Source organism: Vipera berus (assembly GCF_964194415.1).
Source record: "Vipera berus genome assembly, chromosome: 10".
NCBI classification, from domain to species: domain Eukaryota; kingdom Metazoa; phylum Chordata; class Lepidosauria; order Squamata; family Viperidae; genus Vipera; species Vipera berus.
This window is the reverse complement of record NC_138213.1, coordinates 10,343,734-10,367,802: the sequence shown is the minus strand read 5'-3', so window position 1 is coordinate 10,367,802 and position 24,069 is coordinate 10,343,734. Positions and strand designations below refer to the sequence as shown.

The 24,069-nt window shown below is 45.5% G+C and overlaps 1 protein-coding gene across 9 annotated transcripts; it reads right to left on the bottom strand.

Moving 5' to 3' along the window:
- Positions 1 to 163: 163 nt before the first annotated feature.
- Positions 164 to 23,818, bottom strand: ELMO3 (engulfment and cell motility 3). Of its 9 annotated transcripts, none has more exons than XM_081336009.1 (23): positions 23,513 to 23,818; positions 23,250 to 23,328; positions 22,320 to 22,432; positions 21,454 to 21,567; positions 21,287 to 21,327; positions 19,386 to 19,458; positions 19,068 to 19,118; positions 16,095 to 16,264; positions 14,811 to 14,910; positions 13,396 to 13,547; positions 12,991 to 13,069; positions 12,780 to 12,830; positions 12,388 to 12,510; positions 12,149 to 12,280; positions 11,321 to 11,425; positions 10,602 to 10,710; positions 9,475 to 9,611; positions 8,344 to 8,507; positions 7,411 to 7,523; positions 6,198 to 6,302; positions 5,508 to 5,590; positions 4,046 to 4,123; positions 164 to 3,470 (listed from the first exon to the last, which is right to left on the bottom strand). In XM_081336009.1, exons 4-23 carry the CDS (start codon positions 21,529 to 21,531, stop codon positions 3,258 to 3,260), a joined length of 2,157 nt encoding a protein of 718 aa, XP_081192135.1. In that variant the 5' UTR covers positions 21,532 to 21,567; positions 22,320 to 22,432; positions 23,250 to 23,328; positions 23,513 to 23,818; the 3' UTR covers positions 164 to 3,257. The 9 variants fall into 9 exon arrangements, with proteins under 9 accessions (XP_081192135.1, XP_081192134.1, XP_081192136.1 ...); XM_081336008.1 differs by having other exon boundaries at positions 22,281 to 22,432; positions 23,250 to 23,278; XM_081336010.1 differs by having other exon boundaries at positions 23,250 to 23,278.
- Between the last annotated feature and the right edge of the window lie 251 nt (positions 23,819 to 24,069).

The following is a 24,069-nucleotide window of genomic DNA, read 5'->3' as shown; positions in this document are numbered from 1 at the left end:
GATTGATTAAATTTATTTGATGCCCAAGGTAATTTCTCAATTTGCCCTTCTCCATCTCCAGCTGTTTCACAACAATAACCCTTCATAGAAGGCCCGTCTTAAGACTAAATAATATTCCCAAAGCATCTGCCCCTGTAGCATAAGAGGCTACCACTCAATCTTCTTATTTTCTAAGTGGGGGGGGGGAAGTCAAACTTCTCACTGGGTTGTCACTCCACCTATAGGTTTTAAAGACATCCTGTTTCTGTGCTCTGCATAGGAATCCCAGCTACATGCAAAAAAAATAGTCGTAAAAGTACTGCTTCCTTTTTTTCTTTTTAATGATTAATGGCTTCTATGCCCAAGGTAGTACCACAGTGAATTTGTTACAGTAGAATCATCTGAGCAGGAAGAAAATTGGGGGATGCCCAGGAATCCCTTTTCAGCATTTTTCAAGTAGTCCTCGACTTACAACATCTTACTGACCGTTTGAAGTTAGAACGGCACTGAAAAAGGGGACTTATGACCATTTTTTACATTACGACTATTGCAGCATCCCCAGGGTCACATGATCAAAATTCAGATGCTTGGCAATTTATGACGGTTGCGGTGATCCTCTTTTGCAACTTTCTGACCAGCCAAGTTAATGGGGAAAGTCAGATTCGTTTAACAGCTGTGTAACTAACTTAGCGACTGCTACGATCCACGTAAGAACGGTGACGAGAAAGGTCATAAAGTGGGGCAAAATTCACTCAACAAATGTTTCCCTTAGCAACTGAAATTTTCGGCCTCAACTGTGGTCATAAGTCGAGGATTCCCTGTATTGAAGCAGACAAGGTTTATTCTCAACCTGTGAAGAGTTTTTGTGGCACAAGACTAAACCATACACAAAGAGCCGGAAGGGACAAAAAAATAATAATTTCTGATCCAGTGCAATCAACTCTGTTGTGGGGCGAGGGGAAAAAAAATCTCTTGTGACACATAACACCGAATGTGCATACCATAGGTAAAGAAGAGCCAAATTTTCTTTCAAAATAGCTAAGAGAGACAGACACCAAGAACAATCAAAAGAAGCCTGTCCCTCAGTCACAATCCCGCCATTTACAGAGTGATGCCGAAGTGCCTTTGTCCTTGGTCCGTTAAAGGGGGCAAGCTCTGATCCTTGTTCCATCAAGAAAATCTTAGGTTCAAGCTGAGCCTCGTAGACTGTCTCGTTCAGAGGTGGCCAACTTTCAACTCCCAGAATTCCCGAGCTGGCTCGGGAATTCTGGGAGTTGAAGTCCACCGGTCGTAAAGTTGCATAGTTGCCCACCCTTGGTCTGGTTTAATCCCTGGTGTGATACAATGCAACCTCTGGTCCCCAACTCTTCTGTTTTAAGATGCCAAAGAGGTTCTCTTATCTAGCTTAGGCACACAACAAAGTGGCCAATGGCATTTTTAAAAAAAAGCATGTTTCATGGCCTATCCAGAACCCAACAATTGTTGGGGCAGAATCGAAACTATTGTTCAAAAGCAACAGTACTGACCGTTAAGTACCGAGGAATATACTGTACCCTCAAAGGAAGTTCTTGAGAGACCGTCAGAAATCTCTCCCTCCGTACCGTGCATCGTACTTGCAAACTATCAGGAGTTAAAAAAAATACGCATCCCTTAAAGCTAATTGTGCTCCTGGTTTGAACAGGACATCTCCCTTTGCTTGAGAAGGCAGGAGCCACGACTGCATTGCCTCCTACTCTTATACAGCAAGAGGGGCAAATTGTAAAGTGCAAAACGTAACACAAGGCAGAGCGAGCATTTGACAGCATCGAAACTACACAAGCTTAGGAGGGGGTGGAGAAGAGACCAACTGCCTGACGGGGGACACCAGTTCTTCATAAGGAAAGCAGAGGAAGACCTCCACCAACCCTCCACTCCATATCCCCAATTCCCAGGGAAGTGCAAATCCAAACAAAACCTTTGGAAAAATAATAACCGCTAGCAGAAAGAATTCAAGCGATCCATTCGTGAGTCTAAAACCAACTTAAAGCTCATTCTTAACCCACAACCAGCCCTTAGGACAGGGGGTCTTCAAACTTGGCCCTTTTATGACTTGTGGACTTCCAACTCCCAGAATTCCTGGCTGAGGAATTCTGGGAGTTGAAGTCCACGAGTCATAAAAGGGCCAAGTTTGAAGACCCCTGGCTTAGAAGCTTTATCGTTTCAGGCCGCTGAAGCCAATGGCCATCTGTTCTCACTGGAATTGAGATCAAGGCTCAGCTTGATGAGGACTTTCCAACCTCTGCTCTGACACTCTAAACAGCTACCAGCCTATTCCCCCCCCCCCCCCGGTTTCCACACAGCCAGCAACTGGGTTTTTTTTAGCTTGTACAATATGCAAAAGCTAAGGTGGTTGCATGGCTGAGGCCGGTTTTGGCACTAATAGTGTCCGAAGTGTTGTTGGAAAAAATGGTAGCCTGTACGGCTACCCCTTACAGTAGGATAACGTTAAAGATTGCGGAATGAGATCTCTCCAGAGTACAAACCAAGCTACGTGGCACGCAAATTCCCTTACGGGTTTTTGCTATGTTTTTGGTGTACATGTGTGTGTGTGTGTGTGTGTGTTTTCTTACAGGTAACTTGCTAACACCAGTTAGCTCACAGAGACAAGTATCTTGCTGAGTGGGTGCCTGTTCAATTCTCTGTTCCCTTTTTCACAGCGCTCACTTTCCGTTCTCAAAGCCTATTTGCTAACCTGTCCCTCTCCCCGGCGCAGCTATTCCCGTTCCAGATTTTGGTGGCCCCTCGGTTGGAAGAAAGCCACGTAACTCTGCATCCGGAGGAGTTAATTTTTTTAAAAAAACTGATTTTCTAGAATTTTTTTTTAAAAAAAAAACACTCAACCCAGGCTCGGTTGTGAAAGTTGTGAACAAACCACAAGCTGCCCTCCTCCTTCCTCTTGGCCTCGCTTCATTTGCTGCGATGTCTGAATTAGGCAATCTGTGGTCACCGCTCAGGTTCAAACCATGCTTTGACAAGATGCGGTTTGGCCTGGATTGGTTACCTGTGGTTTGCCCAGTTTTGATGTCATAGTCAATGCTACTCGGGGCGAAAAGCGAAACTAGCAGGAACCGGAACGCGGGATGAAAGCTGGGAACCCACGCCACGTTCCTGATCCGGCTTTCAGGTGATCCAAGCCCGTGAATCTGTAGAGCAGTGTGTGTGCTGTGCAGATCCTGCTTGTGTGTGTGTGTTTGTGTGTGGGGGGGGCACTGTGTGCTAAGGACAAAAAGGGACAGCCCTTACTGTTCAATATGGGTAAAGTCATAGCAGAAATTTAAGTTGCTGGGAGGCTTCGGGATGGCGGGTGGGGCATCAGGAATAGTGATGTTCTCCAGATCCAGCAATCGCAGTTTGAGCTCCATAGACAGCAAGATATCCAGGTCGCTCTGCATCCTTTCGCTGACCATCTCCCGGCCAAGAAGCACGTTCAGTCCATCGGTCCACAAGCAGAACTGGGGAGCAAGGACAAAGCATTTGGGGGCCTCTGCAGATATTCTCAACCTTGTTAATATGCTGAAGGTGACCAAGAAGTAGACATAAATATTTTCTTTTAAACCAGGCTAGGGCTACAGTGGCCTAACTCGCACAACTCACTGTTTTCCCTGGATTTAATAATCCTGCAAAGCTCTCAACTTTAAGCCACCACCAGCAAGTTCCATATTATACCAAAGCAAACAACCCAAATACGGCCTCATGCCAGATGCAAAACCTAGCTAATAATCAGGAGCAGAAACCAGAACATATCTGAAAATAGCGCAAGGCTGCATGCAGTTCTCAGCAAACAAAGTATGGAACACCGTCCTTTACCTCCACCTCTGCATAATGTCAAAGTCAACTAGTTTGTCAAAGTTTGAAACACGACAAAACTATAACCACAAGGAATGAATTTTACCCAGACAGTTTGTGCCTATCTGCATCTTATTTCAGCTGCAGAATGTCCCAAAGCTATTTTCTCATTTGGCATAGAGAATCTGGGGGAACTCTTTATAACCCAGCTAAGCTGTTGGGTTCCCCTACAGTGACTCACCTCATAACGTGTAGAGGCAATGAAATTCAGATGCTCTCCAACATCGTAACTTATGGAAAATGCAAGATCAAGAAGATCCTGAGGGATGGTGGGTGGGAAACAAGGGTTTTGGAAGAGAAAACAGGAGAGTTAAGGTCAGAAATGTTGCTGGCAGAATGAAAGGCAAAAGTTCTATTCAGTTCAGAACTTATCTAGATCTGCAAAAAACAAGCCTGGCTGAAAATGAAAGTGGGTTGTTTGTGGGTCAGTATGTGATGGGATCCCAGATGCTGTCTTAGTATGTTGCGAGTACCACGTGCCACATTAAGGTCTTTATGGCCTTGCAAGTAAATACACAGAATAACAGAGTTGGCAGGGATTTGGGAAGTCTTCTAGTCCAACCCCTTGCTCAAACAGGAAACTAATAATGTTTTATTAGACAAATGGATATGTGTCCCAGGATAATGTTGCAGGATCCAATACGAGTCGGTCACCGGAATCTTAAGGTGTTTTTTTTCTTCCAGCACAAGCCCAAAAGTTTGGAAGAATAAACCTTTGGTTCTGGTAACTGACTCAGGTTGGCTCTTTACATAGAGGTAGCAACTGTGTTTTGTTGATCCAGGTTTAGAGTGTTCATTAATCATATGCCTAGTAGTCAGTCCCTTGGTTGATTCCCATGTGGGATCGGCAGGAAACCATACAAGGCTGGGTCTTCTGCTCACTTATTGTTGGCTAGGGTCCTTGCCCCGGCTTCCTCAGACAGCCTTCTGAGATCTATTTATCGACCTGCTCTTTCCCGCTGATGAGAAATGGAGCGTCCTTTCAGGCAATAAAGGGTGCCAAATCCTGCTTGGGGGGCAGACATACTGGCTGTGTCCTATTCGGATTCTGAACATCGGGGCCTGAGGCTCATCACCCAACTCCTTCAAATTACAGGAAAACTAAAGAATGAGTCCCAAAGATGTTTTTCAAGACACAACTAGACTTTCTTCGTTTTTCCTGGCAGACGTTTCGCTTCTCATCCAAGAAGCTTCTTCGGTTGGATGAGAAGCGCAATGTCTTCAAGGAAGAACAAAGAAAGTCCAGTTGCCTCTTGAAAAAACACCTTTGGGACAACCGTGACTTGGATGAGCGAGAATCTCCATAGGCACTAAAGAATGAGCAAAGCCTAGCCACTCTATTGTTTATTTATGACAGTTACTTATCTACCCTTCCTTCACCAAGAGAGAAAATACTACCGGGGCAAACACTAACATCAAACAACAACTGTAACAATCACCACAATCTCCTTCAGCGCCAAACAATGCAAAAATCCTTAGTTTAAAAAGGGATACTCTCTAATGGCTGCAAGCTCTCTAATGTCTCTAGCATCTATTTGAATACGCAGAGTCAGCTTTTCAATCTTTTTTTTTTGGGGGGGGAAGGGGTTGCAAGGGATTTAAGTGAAGGCGATCTGCCCAGCGCAGGTGAGACATTGGCTGACCTTATTCTGCTTGCCCGAACTCTTTTCCTTGGTGTGGGGGCATTCCCGGCCCACCAGCAACGCTTTCATGTCAGCCACAGAAACTATGGAAAGAAAAGTAATTTACAGGTTAACGCCTACCTAGATCGAAGCAAATTCACAACGAGAAATATGAAAGCCTCAAATCTAAGAAATCCATCATTTAGAGGCGGGTATTCTGTCGGCTTTCCAAAAAAGAAGCGATCCAATCCATTAAAAACAACAACAACGACAACAAAAATAGGCTAATTCACTAGACACCCAGAACTTAGAATCCTAAGGCTGGAAGGGACAAGATCTTAATTAGGAAAGCATTTGTGAGCAAATTTAGCACCCCTCACCCAATCTTTCCATGCCTCCCTTCCTCTTTGTTGATGCTATGGAGAAAGCAAATTGCCTTGCCAACTATTCTGGGAGTAAAGGTGCTTCTTCAAGAGGTAACTGGACTTCCTTGTTTTTATTTGAAGACATTTCGCTTCTCATTCAAGAAGCTTCTTCAGCTTCTTGGATGAGAAGCGAAACGTTTTCAAAGAAAAACAAGAAGGTCCAAGTTGCCTCCTGGAAAAAACCCCTTTGGGACAGCCGTGACCTGGACGACTGAGAATCTCCACAGATCTCCCGGGAGTAAAGGTGAGGTAAATAAGCCTACAAAGATGGGGGATTGTCACGAACCTTTCTCCTGCAAGCTCTCTATCGGTGGGTTGTCAACGCCTTCTTCGACATCCCCATAATGGAGAAATTTATGGTTGGGAGAAAGGCGGCAGTACCACAGCTTATCTGCCAAAGAGAAGAAAAACGCTGAAAGTCCGAGAAGAAAGCCTTGTAGATAAGATTTTCTCCATCTTGAAATGCCAACAGTTCCCACACAATGATGTCTTCCCTCCCGCCTCCCCTTCCTAGCAGATGGCCGTCACGATGCAAAAGGTTAGGAACTCCAAACTGTTCGTGTTTCTCTCTCGCCAGGGCATCTTATGACTTGGGACTCAAGTATTTCCAAATCTTGCAGTTGGAAAGGAAAAGGAATGGGGACCTTTGAGGCCATGTAGACAGGTAGTCCTCGACTTTACAGCTCATTTAGTGACCATTCTGAGCTACGACGACACTGGAAAAACTGACATGACTGTGTTTCACCCTTGCCGCATCCCCATGGTCATGTGATCAAAATCCAGACGCTAGGCAACCGACTCCTACTGATGACCGGCACAGTGTCCCAGGGTCATGTAAACTCCCTTTTTGTGGCCTTCTGACAAGCGCAGTCAACGAGGAAGCCAGATTCACAACCAGGTTACTAACTTAACAACCGCAGTGGTTCACTTAAAAACTGTGGCTGGAAAGGTCATAAAACAGGGCAAAACTCACTTAACCAATGTCTCATGTAGCAACAGAAAAGTTGAGCTCAGTTGTGGTTGTAGCTTGAGGGCGGCCTCTATGGAATTTTGAGAGCTGGTCTTAAGATTTTCCGTAAAACGGGACAGCGGTCTTGCCAATTCACAAAGTACTCAACCACATAGCACTCTGGTGGTACGTGGGAATGGTACGTGGGCAACAGGAAGAAGAGCCGCAACTTAGGCAATTGTCACACAAAAGGTATTTGAGCCCACAGAAGAAAAAGGGGTGTGGGGGAAGCATCTCAGAAATGTCTGTCTTTAGTTTTCTAAAAATAAAAATAAAGGAGGGCTGAAACGCTTTCCAGTCTTGCAAGGCCGAGGTCAGCCCTTTGAGTTAGTCCAGAGAAGCAGCCCAAATCACAAGTACTAACACAACCTCTGTTGTAAGGTTGCAGCATCAGAATCTTGCAAGTCTCGTAGTAAACTCTCCTTCCCTTGGTCCTATTCAAGGCGGGTTTCTTCTCCACCCACCCCTTCAGACCTCTTCAGACCCGTACCTTGTCGACGGCGGGTACTAATTTTGCGAAAAAGCGTCCCCTCACAAAGATGGAGGAGTCTCTGCTGCTGGATCAACTTGATGAGTTCGGGTTTCAGCCGCTCCCTCAATTCCCTGGAGCAGAAAATGGAGCACAGATTTTTGTAACACAGGCTAGGTGACCTTCCAACGGCATTAGAATTTTATTTACCCTGAGGGACTTTTTCTAAAACTGGTATCCCGGGCGTAATAGATCCTAACTCCCAGATTTCAGAACTAGCATGGCCAAGAAGATTGAGCATCTTTGCCCTCAGCACCAAGACAGAAAACCACACTCTTCTTCCTTGGCAGGGCAGCCATCTTGCTTTTCCAAGCATACTACTTATCTCTAACATTTCTACCCCACCTTATCATCCCATCTTTCCATTCACACTGGACACTCTCTGAGCTTGCTTTCTAAAATGTACGCCACAGAGAAAAAACACACAAAAAGAGATGATTAAAAAACGAATCCATTGAAATGCAAATTGTAATGGATACCGTATTTCTAGAACAAGGCTGTTTTGTTGCTGTTACTCCTTGTGACTTTTTTTGTTTTTTGCACAGCTCTTACTGTGCAAAAGTCACCAGAGCAGAAAACAGACTAACTGGAAAAATAAAAAAACGGTGCAACCAAAGAGGAAAGAGCAATATTTGACGCAGCACAAAATCCTTCCTGCAACTGATTGATGTCTGCCATCTCAGTGACAAGGTATCCATCTCTGACAAGATGAAGTCCACGGAAGCAACTCAGTGCTTCCTCTTTGCGGGACGGCAACTAATACTTGGAAGAGAGCTCGGTCCTACACGTTCTTGGGAGGTGTATGTGTGTCTTTCTATTCTCCTCTCTCTTGCACAGGCATGCACACACAGACAAACCACTATCAGAGATGCAGCTGGAGGCCTCCTTACTCACAGGACAGGGACCGGCAGAATTTCTTCTTGGTGCATACGCTCTGTCTGCCGGAGGCGCAGGATCTCACTGTAGTTGAGGGCATTCACTCGGCTCTTAAAGAGCTCCAGCGAAGTGGGCTTCAAGGACAGGGTTCGTGTGATCTGCTCCCGAACCACCTGCATCACCTGGAGGAAGATCCAGAGAGTTACCTGCACAGGTATGTTTTCTGCACCTCCATCTCTCCTAACAAAAAGTCAATTGGGTTGACAATAGTAGGGTGTGTTGCTATTATCTTTCTCATCTTTTTCACCTTCTCATCTTTCCTACTATCTTCTATTGGTATCTTGATTTATCACTTCTTGTTTGTAGCTTATAATTAATGATTGTAACTATGATTTATGACCTATCCCCTATTATTTTGTTGTTTGTATGTACACTGAGAGCTTATGAGCCAGAGACAAATTCCTTGTGTATCCAATCACACTTGGCCAATAAAGAACTCTATCCTATCCTATCCTATCCTATCCTATCCTATCCTATCCTATCCTATCCTATCCTATCCTATGCCATCCTATCCTCCTATCCTATCCTACCAAAAGTGTCAATTGAACTGAGATGGGCTGCTATAGAAATTGATTGATTGACTAAATGGAATGAATGATGTAGATCAGGGATGTCAAACTGCCGGCCCGCAGGCTGCACGTGTCACGTGGAAGCCGCACCCACCCCATTGCCAGTAATGGCAAAACAGTCCCAATACGTCGCGCGATGTCACGTGACGTTGCGAGTTTGACATGTCTGATATAGATCCTTCCATCATGCAAATAATGGGGCAAAGATGGATGGATGAATGGATGGATGGATGAATGGCAAAGATCCTTCCAACATGCAAATGATGGGGCAAAGATTATCATGAGTGATTGAGATTTTGGTGGTTGACGACTGTATTTAATCTGAGGAGATCAGGCAGGGGCCCGAAAGAATGTCATTATTCTACCACTCCTGTCTTTCAGCCCAGTTCAGACTGACATCCAACACAACTGAAAAAAGAAAAGATAAACATTCAATCGCCTGTGCTAAAAACCGTGCAGCTCAAGAACGTATCAGCAAACAATCCCTTTTAGAGCTCACAGCAATCCATCTGGGTCTTACCTTGTCAAAATCTTCTTGGGTAGCTCGCATCTCCTTCCAGGTTTTGTTCAACAGTTGGATGCAAATACAGAAAACCTCCTCAAAGAAGTGTTCTTGGCCAAAGAACATGGGGTAGAAGGCTTGGGCTGTCTCTGAGCCTGCAACAAGAGAATTATCATAATACTTGAACGAACCATTGTGGCAGCGCAGTGGTTAGAATGCAGTATTGCAGGCTAATTCACTGCTCACTGCCAGCAGTTTGATCCTGACCGGCTCAAGGTTGACTCAGCCTTCCATCTTTCCGAAGTCGGTAAAACGAGGACCCAGATTGTTGGGGGCAAGAGGCTGAATCTGTAAACCACTCAGAGAGGGCTGCAAAGCACTATGAAGCACTATATAAGTCTTAAATGCTATTGCTAGTGCTGTTGTTGCCTTCTTTTACACAGATATCTACTACTTGCTTCACCCCATGGTTTTTAATTTGAACAAACAGCATAATTTAGAATGGGAGAAGTTATGTTTGCTGCTGCTATCCTGGACGGGGAAAGGAATCCAATTTGCAAAAGCCCTTACAAAAAGTAACACAACAAAAACATATGTCAAAAAAAACACCACACCCCAGAGTAGCTGTACTGTGAGATAACAAAGCAGTTTTCAATTAAAATGTATAATTTTTTAAAAAGCCAAGATATAGATGGATAGCAGAGAAGACGACGTACATTAGTTATCCCACCTGTACCAATCTACCTGTGCTTCTTCTCGTTCCCAAACGACACAAAGAATTGCTAATGGATCCGATATTACTTCCTGCCCACCTCTATTTTATGCAGTAGTCCCAGGAACAGGATGATCTTCCTGGGGTGAGGAACAGGAGGCTACTCGGTTATCCCATTGTTTCTTGATATACTGTAGAACAGAGGCCTCCAACATGGGCAACTTTAAGACTTGTGGACTTCAACTCCCAGAATTCCTCAGCCAACACTAAAACCCACCCCTTTAAGACTTGTGGACTTCAACTCCCAGAATTCTGGGAGTTGAAGTCCACAAGTTGTAAAGTTGCCAAGGTTGGAGACCCCTGCTGTAGAAGATCCTAGTGGGGCCACAGTGCCCCCACATCCTGGATGACTAGAAGCAAAGGGAATACTCACATGTCTCCCCTACATGAAGAATCTCACACAACATAAAGGAAAGTTGGATGCTACTCCGAGCAAATGGACATTCGTGTTTATCTTCTCGGCTGCTGTTTTCAAGAATAAACTAAGAAAAGAGGGTCAGTGTTAGAAACTGCTGGATGGAAAATATCACGAAGACCAACCCAAGGTCGAGTTTAAACTCTCAACCTGCTCCATCCAGCAGCTTTCCAGTTATCTTGAAACTGCAACTCTCAGAATTCCCAAGAGCAACAACGACTAGGAATTTGAAGAGTTTTGGCTCCAATACTTTGGAGGAGGTAGAAGTTGAATAAGACTAATGCTTAGAGCAGAGTAAAAAAAAACACAACCAACCCATACTATGAGGCTGTCGTGGCAGTGCAGAGGTTAAAGTGCAGTTTTGTAGGTTAACTCTGCCCACAGCCAGTTCGATCCTAACCGGCTGAAAGTTGACTCAGCCTTCCATCCTTCCGAGGTTGGTAAAATAAGGACCCGGATTATTGGGGGAAATATGCTGATGTTGTAAATCACACAGAGAGTGCTGAAAAGCACTGTGGAGCTGTATAGAAATCTAAGTGCTATTGCCATTGCTACTATGAGTACCAATCCTACTAGTTAATCCCAGAGCCTCTTATTATTACAGAAGGAATCCAGAAAGCGAGCAACGGTCAGGCAAAGGGGCAGCCTTACCAGGAAAACATCTTTCTCTTACTTACCCTGCTGTATGCACTTGCAAAATGTCTGGAGAAATAGACCATGCTGTCCAGGGCAAGCAGCCCAGGAGGAGTCCGATGCAGATCCAAGGCAGGGTTACTGTTATTCTGAAACAGAAGGCTAATCAGCATTTCATACAGGATACAACTTTCATTTCCATGGCCTCGACATCAATAAACTTCACAAGGCTATAAAAACCACGCGCTTCATTCTTTCTCTCTCCCCCTTCCCCATTCACCCTGGCCACTCTGTAGACCTTGGCCACTAAAAAGACTTCACTTTTAAAACCCTCCATAGCATGGGGAGGCTATCCATGGAACCGTCTCACCCCAATGGGAATGGCCTACCACCTGCGCCAGCAGAAGGAGCATGCTGCGGACCCCGTCAGTCAAAGAATTTTGGGAAGGGAAGGGAAGGGAAGGGAAGGGAAGGGAAGGGAAGGGAAGGGAAGGGAAGGAGGGAGGAAGGAAGGAAGGAAGGAAGGAAGGAAGGAAGGAAGGAAGGAAGGAAGGAAGGAAGGAAGGAAAGAGAGAGAGAGAGAAAGAAAGAAAGAAAGAAAGAAAGAAAGAAAGAAAGAAAGAAAGAAAGAAAAGAAAGAAGAGAAAAAAGAAAAAAAAGAGAAAGAAAGAAAGAAAGAAAGAAAGAAAGAGAAAGAAAGAAAGAAAGAAAGAAAGAAGAAAGAAAGAAAGAAAGAAAGAAAGAAAGAAAGAAAGAAAGAAAGAAAGAAAGAAAGAAAGAAAGAAAGAAAGATTGTCTTGTTCTGGCTGTGCTCGCCATGAAAAGTCCTTTCCTGCATCTAAACGGCTTCCAAGAGTCTGCACAGAACTCACCACAAAGCCAAGCTTGCGGAACTCCTTGGCGCAAAGCGAGTGTCGACGCTCAGTGTTATAGCTGCCAGCGGAAGACTCGTTCTCAGACACAAAGGCAGCATGGCGCAAAGACTGGAGGAGGTCCCGTTGTTCCTGCACACCAAAAAGAACCCCAGATTTTCTAGTTGGCGTAGGAGGAAGGCAACTGTCAGCCAGGTACCAAAAGAGCAGGAGAGGGACTGAAGACCAGGGGCCCAGACCTGAGAATAGGGATCCATCGGGGCCCTCATCCGACACTCCAGAAGGTTCAGTGTGAGGGACTGCAGGACGTAGAGGTAGTGAGCCATCTCATCCGCAATTGGATCTGAGGCGTGGACAATGTTCTGGAGAGGAGACCAAGAGAGGCGCAAGGGAGGCTATCAGTCAGTCATTGACGCGGCCCCATCATCCCCCTCGGAAGCAACCATCTCATTTCCAGAAGCGGGATTCAGCAAGGACAAACGTGCCTGTCCACAGAGGTGAAAAGCATTAAGCCAAGCGGTTGCAGGTGAGGACAGAGCGAAGAGACCCTCTGAAAGTTAGATCTGGCAGCCAAGGTGTGAAGGAGCAAAGAAGCTCAGGGGAAGGAAACGGATGCCACCTCCATGCCCACCTTGTGGATAAATTGCCTGAGGTTCTTCTCCCCTAGATAGTCCATCATGTCCTAGAAATGGAAAGCAGGCAATGAGACAATCCTACATTCCGTCAGACCATCCTTCTCTTGCAGGCCGAGTGGGCAGGCTTAGGCAAATCTATACCCTCAGCTCTGTTTACCCACCGATTTACACCCCTAAAAGGTAGACCATTTCACACATCCGCCTTACCCTTCTTTCTGCCTCGCCAGCATTGAGGAGGAGAGCAATCAGAAGAGCCATCGCTTTGAGCTGCAGCTGCGTGTTCATTCTAAGAGAGAATGCGAAAAAGGCCAGGAGTTATACTCCACCTCGTACTGTACCGGAAGGCTAAAGGGGCACAGTTGGGTTGGAAGCGAGCAAGCCTGCGTTCGAGACTGCCGTGGGGTGGCATGAGCTCCCGTCCTTCGCTCCCGCTCCTGGCGGGGACATGAAAGGAGCCCCCCAACTGGGCATCCCTAGGGCAACGGTGATAACACCGGCTCATCCTTTCAACCCAGAAGGACCATGGTACCCATTTCCAAACCCTGTGGGTTGTGGGTTCCTTGGAGATTGGACTGCTGGAAAGCTGCTCCTTATGGCTTATCCTATGCTTACACTTGCAGGAGGGCAACGAGGCGGTCCAGGGTGACCTGTTGCTTGACCAGCTCAAAAAGAGCCCGACTGGTGGGCACCATATTCTCCAAGATGGCCAAGGAAATCTGCTGGATGGAAGCATCCAGGGGACTGATATTGATGTAACTCACGATCTACAGCCAAAGAACAGATTTCAGTTAACTAGAGACAATTGAGAGGGATCAAAATCTTCATTCCCTTAATTGCTCTGATTCTTTCCTTCTTTAGAACTGCCGTGGCTGGCACTCAGCTAGTCAAATCTGCTGGGGAGCACTTCTAGAAACTGAGCAGGAAGTCATACAGACAGTTATGAGAAATCGGTTAGTTTGCTTTGAAGCCATTGCAGCCTTTTGGTTCTTAAGCTTTTAGCCGTGCAGAGCCTGTAGAATACTCGGAAATTATTAGCAAACTCTACGATCTAGAAAATTAAATTGTTTCTGGAAATATACAATTTCACTTTGGCTTCCACTGAATTGACTCTAGAATGCGTAGAGTTGAAAATATCAACTCCAGAAACTGACAAAGCACTCAGATCCTTGCTAAAGTAATGCTGGTAACCTTCTCTACTCCTGAAAGGAGATCTAGATATGCTTAGCGGATCCTTTAGCTGACTGTGATCTTCCTGTGGGATCCCCCCATCACTTCCCATCCCAAAGTCTTTCTGGCATCAGCCAAAGATATTCTTTTTCCTCCCAAGCTTTTCGCACAATAATTTTTAAAAACAGCATTAATGAATTTAACAAACACAGATAAAAACCACACAACAGTGATAATTCAAGGGAAGAAATTCAACACATAATAGTAAATTGACGTAAAATTCCTTGATCTTTTCCAAATTCTGTACAACGTGACTTTAAGTGGCCCTTTTACACTGAAAGACTGGAGCTTTTGGAAAAAAAAGCTTTCCTGTGCTATTTATGTTTATACATTTAAGTGTTTTTTCCCCTAAATGTTTAAGATTATAAGTCACTCTGTAATCACCCTAGCAAGATTTGATTATTGAATAAATCAGACGATCAACCGACAGACCGACGCGTGTAGTCAACCACTGTTCCTAGTTGTGATTCAGAGACAGTCTTGAAAATAAATATGATGCTTAAAAGACAAAAGTCTTCCAATAGACTTAACTTCCTCTTCACTCGTTTTAAAAGAAAGAAGGGATAAGAAGAAAAGGGAGGAGTGTGCAAGAGGAAGGGAAGGGGGGAGAGGAAGTGAAGGAGGGAGAGAGAGAAAAAGAAAGAGAAAGAGAAAGAGAAAGAGAGAGAGCGCCTACAAACCCCAAACAAGATGTCTATGAAGTTCACAGTGCCAACCTTAGTTTCCAACCCTGCCACCTCCTGCCCATCTTCTGAGCAGAAGTCTAGAACCCAGACGCTCTGGTAGAACAGGACCCTTACCTTTTTGATGAAAGAGGGGCTGAGGGTCTCCCAGGAAACAAAATCATGTTCCATCAGCTCCACAAAGGCCTTCAGGGTGTACGCCAGAATCTCCCCTGTACTGGAGTAACAGACAGCAAACAGGGTAAGAGCCAAAGGGCGGGTGGGAGACTCAGAAACCTTAGGGAAGATGCATTGAGAGGAACCTAGGAGAGAGAAGGAAGAAAGGAGAAGAGAAAGGAAATGTCTCTATAAAAGCCAACATCCCAGGAAAAAAAAAGGCCAAGGAAGCAGAAAGAGATAGGGCAGACTGTTCTAAGGAAACTCTCAAGTGCCGTCACAGCAACGTGGTTGAGAAACGCCTGCTTGTTATATTATGAAAATGCACTGGTCACAGTGGGACAGTGGAATCCCTAAAATTGATGGTTATTAATGGATGACTTCACGTTACAAAGAGAAAACAGAGGAAACCCACGGAGAAAGGAAGAGTTAAAATGCACAAATTTCGCCAAACCTATTTGGATTGATGCCTTCCTTCTTGGAACTCAACTGGACCGGCAGTTCCCTGATCAGTTAACTTTTATTGGCTGAAGGCGGCACCCCAATGAAAAACAGGATCTAACATGAAAAATGTGGGCAAAGCCGAAGGGAAACTATAACATTTTTGTATAGAAATTTTCAGTGTGTTCTCCATTATAGGTAAAGGTAAAGGTTCCCCCGCACGTGTGTGCTAGTCGTTTCCGACTCTAGGGGCCGGTGCTCATCTCCATTTAAAAGCCGAAGAGCCAGCGCTTGTCTGTGGACGTCTCCGTGGTCATGTGGCTGGCATGACTAGACGCCAAAGGCGCACGGAACGCTGTTACCTTCCCACCGTGGTGGTCCCTATTTTTCTACTTGCATTTTTACGTGCTTTCGAACTGCTAGGTTGGCAGAAGCTGGGACGAGTAACAGGCGCTCACTCTGTTACGCGGCACTCGGGATTCGACCCGCCAAACTGCCGACCTTCTGATCGACAAGCTCAGCGTCCTAACCCACTAAGCCACCGCATCTCTATGTTCTCCATTATGGTAAGGCTTAAAAACAGCGGCGCTCTTAACATTGCAGTCATTTTTCATATTTCACCAGAAAACTGGCTCCAGGAATCAAATAAGGGCATTGTAGACGACCACATCCAGTCCATATGCTGTGGGTTATCTACCCCATAGCTACCTGAGGAGCTGCAGAAAATATCCTTAAAAGAAACTGAAAAATCATGCCAAGAGCCGTTGCATTGGTGAAGCACCCTTTTGCCCTGGAGACACTCACTTATTGTCTTCTTCCACAATCAGGAAGAGCTGATTAAGGCCATTTCTGCTAATAAACTCCTGTGCAAATGCCACATCCCGGGAGAGGCTTGCCAGCTTCTTCAAAGAATTGGTCTTCACATCCACACTGTTGCTTTGAATACCCCCGTGCAGCTTTGCTGCCTCTTGATCCTGCAAGGAGATTTTGGGAGATCAAAGATGGTGATGATGATGTAGCCACACTTTGAATATTGTTGCATTCAGTTCTGGTCATGTTGCTCAAAAAGGAACAAAAACCATCAAAATTTAAGGCCTTCCCTTAAATTGAGGAGGATATAAAATATAGGTAGCCCTCGACTTACAATGGTTTAATGAGCAGCATGGAAAAAAATGACTTATGACCGTTTCTCACATTTACGACCATTGCAGGATCCCCATGGTCACATGATCCAAATTCAGAAGCTTGGCAACTGGCATGTACTTATGACGGTTGCGTGTCCCAAAGTCACAGGATTCCCCTTTTGCAACCTCCTGACAAGCAAAGTCAAGGGGGGAAGCCAGATTCACTTGACAACCGTGTTGCTAACTTAACAGCTGCAGTTGATTCGCTTAACAACTGTGGCAAGGAAAGTCATAAAATGCGGCAGACTTTCCTTAACGAATGTCTCACTCAACCACAGAAATTTTGGGCTCAATTGAGGTTTATAAGTTAAGGACTATACCTGTACTGGTGGCTATTTGATGGCATTGAAGGAAAAAAAATGGAGGTTTCTAAAATAATGCAGGAAAAAAGTGGTAGCTTGGTTCTTCCCACAGGATCAAAATCCTCGCTGATCCAATGACTGGCAATAGTTTTACTGCCAGTGAGAGTACTTATCCCATTAGCTGGGTCAACCGCAGAGCAGATTCAAGGAAGGAAGATACACATGGGCTTTCTTTAAATGAATTTTCATACCAAGAAATAAGGCTCAGACTACAAAAAGCTTGGAATCCCCCAGCAAACCCCCCCCCTTTTATTAGTGAGTTCATTAAGATCAGGTCTCCTGTAAAGCTTCTGATTTTTTTTTTCCAATTTGTTTGCACATCCCTCAGGGTAAGAATCCATTTGTGTGATAAGTCCGTGGCAAGTTTCGTTTCTGCTAAGTGTCTACAGATTCTCTTCCTCTTTTCCTCTCTCTCTTTCTCTGGAAAGTTAACACAACCCAGATGGCTAGAAAGGCCCAACAGAGGCTTCACTTTCTTAGGGTCTTGCGGAAGAACAGGGTAGAACAACAGCTAATGAACCTCTTTTACCGGTCTACTATAGAGAGCGTCCTCTCGTACGGTATTGTGGTTTGGTATGCTGGTCTGACAGCCGCGGACAGGAAAGTATTACAGAGGGTAGAGAGCACAGCACAAGACATTGTGGGCTGTCCCCTGACACCATTGGATGACCTCGCCAGGGCTCGTTGCCTTGGAAGAGTGAGGAAGATTCTCAGGGATGACTCACACCCTGGACGGTATCTCTTTACTCTCCTACCATCCGGTAGGAGATATAGGAATATAGCCAGCCGTACCAACAGGCTGAAAAACAGCTTTTATCCGTGGGCTGTTAGGCTTTTGAATGGGATACAATCTCTGTGAACTTATGCAGAATTGACTTGGGAAGCCGGTGTGTGGTGTAGTTGGTTCACATGGTGTGGTAGGATGGAGGGTTTGTTGTCACTGTGTGTTGGGGGGAGGGAGCACGGGGGGAGGCTCAGCTAATCTCAATGTACACATGTTGTACTTTGACAATGAAGGTTTATTATTATTATTATTATTTCTCTCTCTCATCACTTTTGGTGGAATAGTAGGATGGTAGTTAGGTTTTGCATTTGCAGCGAAGTACTTTACAAAAAAAATCAAGAAATGACTCAAGGCAACAGCAAAAGTTACACTAACACAGCATCTATGATTTTACACTTTGCAGATGTGTAGGGAGAGCAATTCCTAAAATTCCCACTGAACACATCTGGAGGGAGGTATAGGTTGAGGAAAGCTGTGCTAAAACATCACAAGGAGCACGGCTGCAGCCTATCTTGTTGCTTCTGCAGCGAATGGGCACATAATACGTTGCTACTAAGCACTGGAAGCTTAAACAGTAAGGACTGTGAAATTTAGCCAGAGTAGCAAGAACAAAAAGCAACCAAAAAGTATTGATACAAATAGAAGGTAAAAATAGTAGCCAGGATGTGGGTGGTTTTTTGTTTTTAAATCCCACCCAAAAAGAATTCTGTAGCAAGTCTGTGTTTACTTTCCTATGGATTTCCTATAAGTAAGGAAGAAAAAAAGCAGTAGGAATATGCGTAAGGGCTATCATGATAAGAAATTAATGACCTTTGACCATCAATGTTCTCCATCCGATCATTACAAAAAAAAAGAATGAAAATCAGTGGAGGAAACTGCATGATGTTGCAATAAAGCTTCATGTGAAAGTATTTTATTTTTCTTTCTTTTTACGACCCTGTAATCCCTTGCTTTGGGGAGGAGTCAGGATGACAGAATGGAGCTGAGCGTTTACTGTCCGGATGCCCTTCCTGATGCCTATGCGGAGTTCGCAGCAGATATTTTCTCTTTGCGCCCTGATAGAGAAACATCTGCTGCTATCTAGGATTAAACTCGCAACCTTTCAAGTGGGAGGTGAGCTTCTTCAAGTCGCTCTGAAAGTATTCTATAACCCAACCTTAACATGTTCCCAGTCTCCTGCATTTGCCAAAAAACAAAAAAGTATCACCATCCTAGGGGTGTGCGTAAATGAACAAACTGCAGCAGCCAATAGGATGCAAAGGGGTTATATGGCTTTGTTCTAACGATTAGTCTGCAATATTTGCAAGATGACAAAAAAATCCAGTAAGAAAATAAGGGAAAAATCATGCAAAAATCACATGTTTGGAATCTACAGCTTCTATAATAGACATCAACTTTGAGCAAAGATAAAATTTGAAATGCTTTTCCTGTTTACAGTGGGACCTACCGGAGCAGTGGTCAGCTGCAGGATGCTCCCATTCTTAATTTCTCCACGGTTCTAACAAAACAACACAAGAAAATAATGGTAGAATCAAAATCTTGCATTCAGAAAACTGGATAAAAGCAGCCAAATAGGAACTGGAGGGAAAAAACAAGAAGTTCAAATCAATTTCTATCTTGCCAACATTTTAACTAGCCCGCTAGGAGAACTAAAAAAATAAAAAGACATGGTAATCGTTCAATTTCCATCCTTCTGTTGCCAGACTATAACCTTCCTTGCAGGCATTTTTTCAACATCAGGCTGATCTTTCTCAAATGCACTTACCAGTTCTGTGATGTAGGCTTGCTGGCCATCCACGTACTGCAGAGCATAACGCTCGGAATTATTCAAGTTCCATCTGTGTTAGAGACAGAAAATCGGAGTGCTGCCAGGGCAGAGATCACAAAAGAATTGGGGGATTTCCATCTCCCAGGAAATAAGCTGAATGTTCAAGGAGACTTCTCCTCTGAATCATGCAGAATGCTTCCTCTGCTACTCCACTAAGTTTTCTACAAAGTTTAATCAGATTCTGCGTTTACGAAAGGAACATCACCCTCAACTCAAAAAGGAAGAGGGAATTAGAGAGAAAACTATACGCGTTACACATATATACACACACGTACACACCTACACACACACACACACACACTGGGATAGCAAAATTCTCTGCAATAAGCCTTTTCAGCCTTTACCACTTCCTAGAGATTTTTCCCTACCTCCATCAACATGTCCATGTGGCAGATGTGTTCATGTGTGCATCTGCACAAACCAGGAGTCACACTCCAGAAATAGCATGATGAGGACAGAATAACAGAGTTGGAAGGGACCTTGGAGGTCTTCTAGTCCAACCTCCTGCTCAAGCAGGAGACCGCATACCATTTCAGACAAGGGGCTGTTCAGTCTCTTCTTAAAAGCCTCCAGTGATGGAGCACCCACAGCTTCTGAAGGCAAGGCATTCCACTAGTTAATTGTAGTAATTGTCAGGAAATTTCTCCTCAGTTCTAGGTTGCTTCTCTCCTTGATTAGGTTTCATGGTTTCTCGTCTTGCCTTCTGGTGCTTTGGAAAATAGGCTGACCCCTTCTTCTTTATGGCAGCCTCTGAGATATTGGAAGACTACTATGTCACCCCTAGTCCTTCTTTTCATTAAACTAAAAGGTAAAGGTAAAGTTTCCCATGCACATGCGTGCTAGTCGTTTCCGACTCTAGGGGCCGGTGCTCATCTCTGTTTCAAAGCCGAAGAGCCAGTGCTTGTCCAAGGACGTCTCCGTGGTCATGTGGCCGGCATGACTAGACGCCAAAGGCACACGGAACGCTGTTACCTTCCCACCGTGGTGGTCCCTATTTTTCTACTTGCATTTTTACGTGCTTTCGAACTGCTAGGTTGGCAGAAGCTGGGACGAGTAACAGGCACTCACTCTGCTACGCGGCACTCGGGATTCGACCCGCCACACTGCCGACCTTCTAATCGACAAGCTCAGCGTCCTAACCCACTGAGCCACCGCGTCCCTTATTTCATTAAACTAGACATACCCAATTCTTGCAACTGTTCTTCATATGTTTTAGCCTTCAGTCATTAATCATCTCTGTTGCTCTTCTCTGCACTCTTTCTAGAGTCTCAACATCTTGTCCTCAACAAGAAGACAAAATAACTCCTCTTACTAACTGAATTACCGATTAAACTTCATTTCTTTTACGGTGAGGCTCAATGTAAAATTGATTCTTCCCTTCTTTGTGAGTATATACACACCCTATCCTCTTTCACAGCTACAAGCTACCCGCTTTAAAAGGATAAGCACAGACTCTTAATTCCAACAGGAAATGAGGGTAGAGGGTGGAAAGAAGAGGTGAAAGGTAGCAAAGAGGACAGGAGAGGTGAAGGGCAAAATGTCTAGAAAAATGCCTATCAGTAGTATGGGATCCTCACTGATTTATAGCGGTGTTTCTCAACTTTGGCAATTTGAAGATGTGCTCAAGATTCAAGTTCAAGAAAGCTAAAGGATATTCAGAAAACTAAAGGCAGAAAGCAGACAGACTCTCCCTTAAAACGTATTTAATAACTTAAAGCAGGTGTGGAAAAATGTAATTAAAGGCTGCTGCCTCTATCTGGAACTGTTCTACGAATCAGTCTCAGACATTTTTTTGCTGATCAGCTACAAGGCGAAAGCAAAACAGAATAGCTACTCACACTTCACAGACTTCTTTCACAACTGCTGACAAAGGCTTAGCCTGTAATTAAGCACAAACAGCATGTGACCGTTTCAACATGATTTGAACCTTAAGCAGAGCTGGTGCACGGAGCTCTTCACCACGCAACGTGCAAACTGGTAAAAAAAAATTGTAAAGAATCTCTACCTGATTCAGTTCTATGAGCTGGGGAATTGCACCCATCATCTGCACAGCAATTTTGACAACATCTTTGGAAGGTGGCATGGTCTGCCTTTCTCCTGGTTGACCGGCTGGTCATTCCTGCAAAAGCGTGCAGAAGGTCCCTCATCACATATAAACCATGGCAGGGATCAGAAAGGAGAAATCCTATCCAGGCAATGGAGAAGTTTATCGCTAAGATAATTGATAATTGTGTTTTGCCTGTGATATCTTACAACTGAATTGGCGCATACAGGTGGCAAAGTTTGCTTAGTTCAAAGTTACATGGGCATTGGGAAAAATGACGACTATTTTTCACACTTATGACGGTTGCAGCATCCCCACGGTCACGTGATTTACATTTGGGTGCTTGACAGCAGACTCACATTTATGACGGCTGCAATGTTCCGAAGTCACGTTGATCCCATTTTGCGGCCTTGTGACAAGCAAAGTCGATGGGGAAGCCTGATTTGCTGGACAGCCATGTGACTCACTTAACAACCACAGTGATTCACTTAACAAATGTGGCAGGGAAAGTCATATAACTGGGGGCAAGACTTACTCAACCAATGTCTCACTTAGCGACATAAGTTTTAGGCTCGACTGTGGTTGTCAGTTGAAGACTACTTGAATATGCAAAGCTGAGTATTTGTGCAATTGACACGCTTGGGAAATTGATTGATTCCCAGGCTGCAATACTGACAAGATCTGTGCACTGGCTTAAAAAGGGGGCACTTAACCCTGAAATTGCACAGGATGTGCAAACTGAACTGAAAATGGACTTGCGTGTCTCTGTAAAGCTTATATGAACTTACGTTCACGTTATACCAAATCGTTCCAACTGCCTTACGTACAAAGGAAAAACAGGTTGGTTCCCACTGTAACCAAGTAGCCTTCCTTGAGAGATTCAGACGGTGATGGAAAAGTAACTTTGCGACCGATCCTCACACTTATGGCCTTTGCAGGTCTGTAAAGCAAAGCAAAAACCTAGAATAAGATCATAAGCACAGTCGAGGTTTCACTTAGCGATCACTTCACTTCACGAACAAGTTGGCAGTCCCTAAAGTGGTCACTAAACGAGGATTGCCTATAATTGGTGTCATCTTCCCTTGCATGACTGAAGTGGGTTTCAAGGAGAGAAAAGCAGCCTTCACTGACATAAGAGGCCCCAATCCTAGGAAAAGACTCGGCTGCTTTCAAGAGTTGCAGACAAGTGCGATCTCGGTGCCTTTTTAGAATCAAATTAGCTTTACTGCAAACCATCATTGCTCACTTGTTCCCCCAGCTTGGCATGCAAATGGGGGGGAGGAAGGAGAGGAGGAAGAGGAAAGTCACTCAAAGTCACTTCTGCAGAGCCACTGCCGAGAATTTATTAGTTAGTCATTTATTAGTTAGTCGGAGGGGTGGAGAGTTAACTAGAAACCCACAAATGGATCTAATTCTAGGAAGCAGCCCTCGCTTAATGATTAAAATTAGAGTTTGTCACTCGGATGATTCAAGATACTTCCTCTTAATTCCATGGAGAGCTGGCTTGCTTGGCATTCTTCCACCAAGCGCCTATGGAGCGTGAGACCTAACTTAATACCTTAACTTAAAAATCTTAAGAACTTAACACTCCAGCATCAAATTCCTGCAACCTCTGCTCAAACCCCCCCACCACCTCCCCCCCCACCCCCAAATCCCTTTGGCTCATCTTTTGCTTCTGGCAAGCGTGCACCAACACCACCCAGCCAAGGAGAGACGGCTCAGCCTGGGCCAGGCCTGCCTTTTCCAGCCCAGCCTACCTTACAGGGCTCCACGGGAGGGTGACCAGCTGCGTTTCGTGGGGAAGGAAAGCCGAGTTAAGCAAAACAGCCGGTCCCGCTTTCCATGGATGATTCCGAAGCGTCTCCCGGAGGAGGAGGAGGCAACTTCAGAGGGAAGCCAAGAAGACCCGGAAACCCGCCCGCAGGTCTCCCCGCCCCCCCACCCCCACCCCCGCGTTTTCCCCCAAACTTTGGAAAGGGAAGGAGCGGCGGGACTCCCGGAGATCGCAAAGTCCTCTTACGCGTCCGCCAGCAGCTGCCCGAGCCTTGGCGCCCCCGCCTCCGCTTCTTAGCTGGGGCTTCTTCCGTCCATCCGTCCCCGCACTCCGGGCCGGGGAAATCAAGCAACGCGCTCCAGGCTGAGAAAGCAGCCGCGTCGGCCCAGGAGCGCCCGGCCCGGCCCGAAAGAGGCGCCTGCAAGGCGGCGAGAACGGCGGGCGCCTCCTTGGCGAAGCGGCGCTGGCGAGTGAGCGCGCAGCAACCGCCGCCTCCTCCTCCTCCTCCTCCCCGCGCTTGGCCGCCCGTCCTTCTCCCGCTCGGCAGTTCCGGGGCGGTGGCCGGCCAGGCTGCCCGCCCCCGAAGGAGGACGGCCGTCTCCGCCCCTGGGCAGGGAGGCAGGGAAGGCCAGCCGGCCGATCAGCGCCGCGGAGCTTCCCGGTCCGAGCCTGTTGCGCGCGTCCTGCACGTGGGGATGCAGCTCCGGGCTGAGAGCGCCTCGAGGCTTCGTCCGGCGGCTAGCCGACTCCGTTCTTGCCTTTCTTTTAGGGGGTTACGTGAACCGGCCAAGCGCGGGCCGCTT

Coding starts and splice junctions, on each gene's coding strand:
- ELMO3 (XM_081336009.1), bottom strand. CDS start 21,531: ATGCCACCTTCCAAAGATGTTGTCAAAATTGCTGTGCAGATGATGGGT. Junction 11,426..12,148: donor TCCGCAAGCTTGGCTTTGTG/GTGAGTTCTGTG, acceptor CTTCTGTTTCAG/AATAACAGTAACCCTGCCTT. Junction 9,612..10,601: donor TCTTCATGTAGGGGAGACAT/GTGAGTATTCCC, acceptor CTCTTGTTGCAG/GCTCAGAGACAGCCCAAGCC.